This window comes from Rhincodon typus, chromosome 31 (genome assembly GCF_021869965.1).
Source record: "Rhincodon typus isolate 14 chromosome 31, sRhiTyp1.1, whole genome shotgun sequence".
NCBI classification, from domain to species: Eukaryota; Metazoa; Chordata; class Chondrichthyes; order Orectolobiformes; family Rhincodontidae; genus Rhincodon; species Rhincodon typus.
The window spans coordinates 29035225-29041751 of NC_063362.1; the positions used below are offsets into that span (position 1 = coordinate 29035225).

The 6527-nt window shown below is 40.9% G+C and overlaps 1 protein-coding gene across 1 annotated transcript in view; it reads right to left on the reverse strand.

The window, feature by feature from the left end:
- Positions 1-6284, reverse strand: part of LOC109913431 (caltractin-like) — a 13113-nt gene extending 6829 nt beyond the window's left edge. The window contains exons 1-2 of the mRNA XM_020512943.2: positions 6136-6284; positions 3865-4010 (exon numbers count right to left, since the gene is read on the reverse strand). Coding sequence (XP_020368532.2) covers positions 3865-4010; positions 6136-6282 — 293 coding nt within the window. The 5' untranslated portion in view covers positions 6283-6284. The remainder of the gene's footprint in view (positions 1-3864; positions 4011-6135) is intronic.
- Between the last annotated feature and the right edge of the window lie 243 nt (positions 6285-6527).

Below are 6527 nucleotides of genomic sequence, written 5' to 3' on the forward strand. Positions count from 1 at the left end.
TATGATGCTGCTTCGCCTGCTGTGTTCATCCAGCTCTGCACCTTGTTGTCTCAGATTCTCCAGCATCTGCAGTTCCTACTATCTCTCTCTTTCTTTTCAAGTCTGTTTCCTTGCTTCCTAGTTCTGATGAGTGTAAACCAAAAAGCTTCAACTTCTCTCCTTTTAGCAATGTTTAATTAAATAAATATTAAACAAGGGGGAAAACAAAAAACATGAGCTCTATTGCAGTAGACAAAATGTTGGGAAGATTTCATTGCAAACACCAAAAAATTCAAGTCACACTTTTCATTTTATCCTGGCAATGCCATTACCTCAGTGAAGAATCATCACTGTCTCCACACCAAGGATTCTTACTCACGGTGGCATAACTGTAACCAGTTTCCTTTCTATGCATTCACTAGATCCTATTATCTTCAGCTGGTATCTCCCCAAAACATAAAACAACAACCTACAAACTAAACTCATTATTAATTTAACTTCAGAGCAAACATGGGTGCCCCTGATTTCAATTTCTAGTAGTTTTCTTGCTAGATTTCTTACAGAGAGTTTAATAGTTCAGCCTCATCCCTCTAGCACACCCACACAGACTGACTTTCTGGATTGTTTTGCTTTTCTGCGTCACTGGACAGCTGTTGCTTTCTACATTTTCTTTAACTTTTCCTTCTGCTGCACTGGCCTCTGAGGTCCATACTTGGCAGTGACTTTCAGAATTGGAGGTCAATGAGTCCACATGTGAATTGGCTTTGTGGACCCTCTGAGCAGAGAGGGAACATCAGTTGCTATGAAGCAACCAATAACCTTTTTTATTAATACGTTGAAATATAACCCTACCTCTGCTTTCAGGTTGTAATACCTCATGAAAATGCATGTAAACAAAACATGCTTCCAGACTACTGTCACCAAAGTTCACAAATGAAACTCTAAAATGACTGAGATTGTTGATATGCTCGCCGAGCTGGCTTGTTTTTGTTCAGACGTTTTGTCACCATGCTAGGTGACATCATCAGTGGAGCCTCCGATGAAGCGATGTTATTCTACTCTGCTTGGAATTTATACTGTCTGGTCTATTATGGTGAGTAATGTCATTTCCAGTTTTGATCTGTATGGGTTTATATATGGCATCCAATTCTATGTGTTTGTTGATTGAAGTATGGGTGGAGAACCATGCCTCTAGGAATTCCCTTGGGCTACTGTGGTTACCTTGTCCCAGTTAAACTGATGGCCTTCATTGTCTGAATGTACCAATATTAAAGAGATTTTATCATGCAGGTTTGCTGATAGCTGATGTTCGTGTATTTGTGTATAGCAGCAAAACGGCGCGATGAACTCTCCTTAATAACATTGCTTCATTGGAGACTCCACTGATGATGTCACCTAGCATGGTGATGAAACATCTCAACAAAAACAAGCCAGTTCGGTGAGCAAGTCAACAATCACATCCACAACCTGAGCTACAGATCTTTGCCAAAAAATGACTCTCTGTTTTCTGCTTCTTAACACACAAAATACAAAAATCTGAAATAACTTAAAGTTATGCATTGTTCTTAAATGCAACATATAAAATGTTCCTGTATATATTCTGTGCTGAGTATAGCAAGCGACACAGCTAACGTTCAGAGACAGTCTGTTCCTGTTAGGGTGAAGGGCAAGGCTGGTAGGTGTGTGGAAGCTGGATGACTAGGGAAATTGATACTCTGGTCAAGAAAAAGAAAGAGGCATATATCAGATTTAGACAGCTGGGTTTCGAGTGAATCCTAGATGAGTATAAGGGCAGTAGGAGTACACTTAAGAGGGAAATCAGGAGGGCAAAAAAGGAGACATGAGATAGCTTTGGCAAACAGGGTTAAGGAGAATACAAAGAGATTCTGTAAGTAACATTATGGGAAAAGAGTAACTGGGGAGAAAATAGGGCCCCTTAAAGATCAACAAGGCTGTCTAATGTATGGAACCAAAGGAGATGGGTGAGACACTAAACAAATATTTGGCATCAGTATGTACTGTGGAAAAGGACATAGAAGCTAGGGAACTTGGGGAAATACATATTAATGTCTTGAAAAGGCTTCAAGTTACAGAAGAGAAGGTGCTGGATGTCTTATAATGCATAATGGTAGATAAATCCCCAAGAGCCAACCAAGGTGTTTCCCAGAACTTTGTAGGAAGCTAGGGAAGAGATCGCTGAGCCCCTTGCTAAGACTTTTATATCATCGATAATCACAAGTGAGTTGCTGGAATCCCAGACAGTGGCTAATGTGGTGCAATTATTTAAGAAAGGGTGTAAGGAAAAGCCAGAGAACTACAAATCAGTGAGACTTTTGTCAGTGATGGATAAGTTGTTGGAGGGCATTCTGAGGGACAGGATTTACATGTATTTGGAAAGGCAAGGACTGATTATGGATTGTCAGCATTGCTTTGTGCATCACTAACTTGATTGAGGCTTTTGAAGAGGTGACAAAGAAGATTGATAAAGGCAGAGTGGTAGACATTGTCTAAATGGACTTCAGCAAAGGGTTCAACAAGGTTCCAAGTAGTAGGGCTGGTTAGTAAGGTAAGATCACATGGGATCCAGGAGGACCTAGCTAATTGGATACAAAATTGGCTTGTATGTAGGACACAGAAGGTGGTGGTGGAAGGTTGTTTTTTGGACTGGAAGCCTGTGACCTGTGGTGTGCCGCAAGGATCAGTTCTGGGTCCACTGCTTTTTGTCATTTAAATAAATGATTTGGATGTGAATATAGCAGGTATGGTTAGTCAGTTTGCAGATCACACTAAAATATGTGGTGTAGTGGACAATGAGGAAGGTTGTCTCAGAGTACAATGGAACCTTGATCAGATGGGCCAATAGACTGAGGACTGGCAGATGGAGTTTAATTTAGATAAATGTGAGGTGTTGCATTTTGTTAAGGCAAAGCAAGGCAGGACATTTACAGTTAATGATAGGTCTCTGGGGAGTGTGGCAAATGAAGAGACCTAGGGGTGCAGGTGCATAGTTCCTTGAAAGTGGAGTCGCAGGTCGACAGGGTGGTGAAGAACGCATTTAGCATGCTTGCCTTCATTGGTCAGTGCATTGAGTATAAGAGTTGGGACGCCATGTTGAGGCTGTACAGAACATTGGTGAGGGCACTATTGGAATACTGCATACAATTCAGACCGCCCTTTTAAAGGAAGGATGTTGTTAAAATTGAGAGGGTGCAGGAAAGATTTACAAAGATGTTGCCGGGACTGGAGATTTTGAGATATAAGGAGATGCTGAAAAGGCTGGGGCTTTTCTCCCTGGAACGTCAGAGACTGAGGGTTGACTTTGTAGAGGTTTATAAAATCATGAAGGGCATGGATAGTGTGAACAGCCAATGTCTTTTTCCTCAGGTGGGAGTCCAAAACTAGAGGGCATTGATCTAAGATGAAAGGGAAAAGGTTTTGAAGGGACCTGAGGGGTAACTTTTTCACACAGAGTGTGTTGTGTGTATGGAAAAAGCTGCCATAGGAAGTGGTGGAGGCGTTTGTAATTACAACATTTAAAGGCATATGGATGGGTATGTGAATAGGAAAGGTTTAGAGGGATTTGGGCCAATTGCCGGCAAATGGGATTGGGTCAGATTGCAATGTCTGGTTGGCGTGGGTGAGTTGGACTGAAGGGTCAGTTTCCATGCTGTATGACTCTATAACTGCATGAATTCTTACTCCAAGCCTGTGGTATGTAAAGAAATAAGAATACAAGGCTCAAAGGTATGATGAAGCACTTCTCCCCTTACAGATCTTGACCAGTTTGCTGTATGTTTTCAGCATTTATGTTCTTGTTTCAGTCTTGCTGTGCTTTTTTTTCTTTCTGTGAGTCCTGAGGTATGTAGAAGTTTCTCTGACATTTACCCTGCGTTCCTTGTGTCAGTGATATCAAACACTAGCCTGAGATCCCTTATGTCCTGGGCTATCAGTTCCTGGTGAATTTTGTCTGACAATTCTCTCTTAGCCATCTCCTGCTGTTTATCCTTCAATTCATGCAGAAAAGCCAGTATCTGTGGTGGACAGAAGATTCAAGAGATCACAGGCCTCCAATGTTGTCCAACATCTCAACAGTACCAGAGAAAGTGATTTGCATTTATAGAGCGCCTTTGATGGAGTAAAATGACCCAAGGCCCATTATAATGGGGCATAATCAGAAGAAATTTGTACCAAACATATAAAAGAAACTTTAGATAAATGACCAAAAGCTTGGTCAAAAGGGTAAGTTTTAACAAATGATTTAAAAGAGGAAACAGGGGTAAAATCTAAAGTTTTGCAGAGTCAAAGTGACTCTGGGGCCATTTAGAAATGGCATGCAGGGCCTGATCTGGAGATTTTTAGCACTCCCACATTTTGCTGGCACAAGATAAGAATCTGCACCTTGCACCTGTATTCCTGATCCAGCTAGCTTCATAATCCAGCAAGCATCTCCTGGCAATCTCCAACTCCCAACAACTTTCATCGATGTTGACCTCCAAATTGTAATTAATAGCCTTTCAGAGCAGTCATGAGCCATAGTCTGGATCTGGGAATGTTTTGAAAGATACGTTCCAAAGGACTTGCTGTGTCCCATTCATGCCAACCCTTACTCATCTGCCCAGGATGCATTATGTACACAAACAATGAGATGTATAATAACAATGGCAAGTTTGGAACAGCAAAGACAGAAAAAAAAATCATACGTTGTTTTCTGGAAACAAAACCGCTGTTCCTATAACGTTCTAAAAATTTCAAACAGACAGACCATTAAAGAACAAATAACAGAGCTTTCAAATATTTCACTCCCTTAACCTTGTCTGATGATAAACTCTGAGACATTGACAAAAGAGATCACAGAGAAAACAATTTACTGTCAGCACTTAAAGGTATCAATCAAGCAAAGTCACCAATTCATTTCAGTTGTCAAAACAGAGCCTTCTGCTGAGCTAATGCTTTCATTGGTCTGGACTTAGAGCCAAGCCTCATTATGTACACTACCTGCTTCCCCACTTGGTTGATGCTGATTTACTTGAAGTCTTTTACAATTTTAAACCTAGGTGAAACCAGGAGTGATGTGCACGTACATGGGATTGTTGTTTGTGTGCTTGTGTGGTTGAAGCCTTTAAGACGTTGCAGTTTGTGTACTGCACAGGGCCAGGTTCAAAAAAGTGAAGTTGTTTGCACAATATGTTGACTAAGTTGTGTGCAAGTCATGATTGCAAAGTTTAAATTATACTGAAAACTGAGCTTTCGACATGCTTTAGAAATAGAGGCAGAGAATAAAATGATCAAGACATTTTGCTAAACCTACATAAAACATCTCAAGTAAAGTATATACTGTGGATGTTGGAAATCTGAAACAAACACTGAGGTTCTGGAGAAACTCAACTGGTCTGGCAGCATCTGTGGGGAAAGAAACAGAGTTAACATTTCAAGTCTTGTATGACTGTTCTTCCAAACCATTTAACCTCAAACCTCAGAACTTCATGCAAGACTTCAAGCACAGAGTGAGTTGTTTCAGTTGCAGGCATCCGAAGGATGTGAAGGGATGATTAAAGGGGGAGGGGTGGTTGTAAAGGCATCAGGAAAGGGGAAAAACACCAGAATTTCTCTCCCTGGCCCTCCACTCAGACACTCAGAGACACACACAGACGTACAGACATACACATACACAGAAACACACACATATAACTTTAATACCAACCAGGATCAAACTAGCATAACCAACTTTTAATATCTTAGTCCATTTATTACTTCCTTTCATTTCACCTTCATCTGAGGATCAGGTTAAAATGTGACTAATAGTTGGTAGCTAGGTTACCATCAGAGGTGCAGGGGCAGGGATTGTGGTGGGGGTAAGGGAGTTTGGTGGTGATGGGTGGCATAGTTGGCGGTAGGTATAGATCCATAACCCATAGGGAAGGAGCTTCATTAAGAGAGGAAGGGGAGGGGATGAACTAAAGAATTGAAAGATGAAATGTTTATTCTGAGTCACACAATTGCAGGGGGCATCTTTCAGTCTCTAAATGTCATATACAATAGAGAAGATGGAAAGAGCACTCAGCAAAGAGGAATTACAGTGACAAAACTCACCGAGCAGCCTCAAACATTATCAGATCAATCTTGACAATGATTCTCACGGATTAAGTACAGCTTTACCTTTTCCCTCAGCATAGAGGGTGGTGGTACAAAATCAGCTTTAGGAGGCTCTGGAAGATTCTTGTTATTAACTGATGTTTGCTGAGGCTCTTTTTTGGTGACCTTTTTCTTCTTTCTCTTGACAAAGGTTTTCTTTTTTGGAGGCATTAGCTGACTTTATACCAACACCACCAGGGGCCTGCTGCAGCTCACAAGAACACTATTAAAACCTGGTTGCTAATAGCAACTTAAGTCAACAGTCTGAGCCTGTTGTATCACGAGAGGGTGGTGTCTAAACTGAAACTAGTTCTTTGTGGAAGAGTTTTGTGTCTCCAAAGCCCAAACGGTACTTCTTTGGAGATTGAATTAAATTGTTGTTTGTAGCTTTTTCACATATAATTAATGGTAGTTGT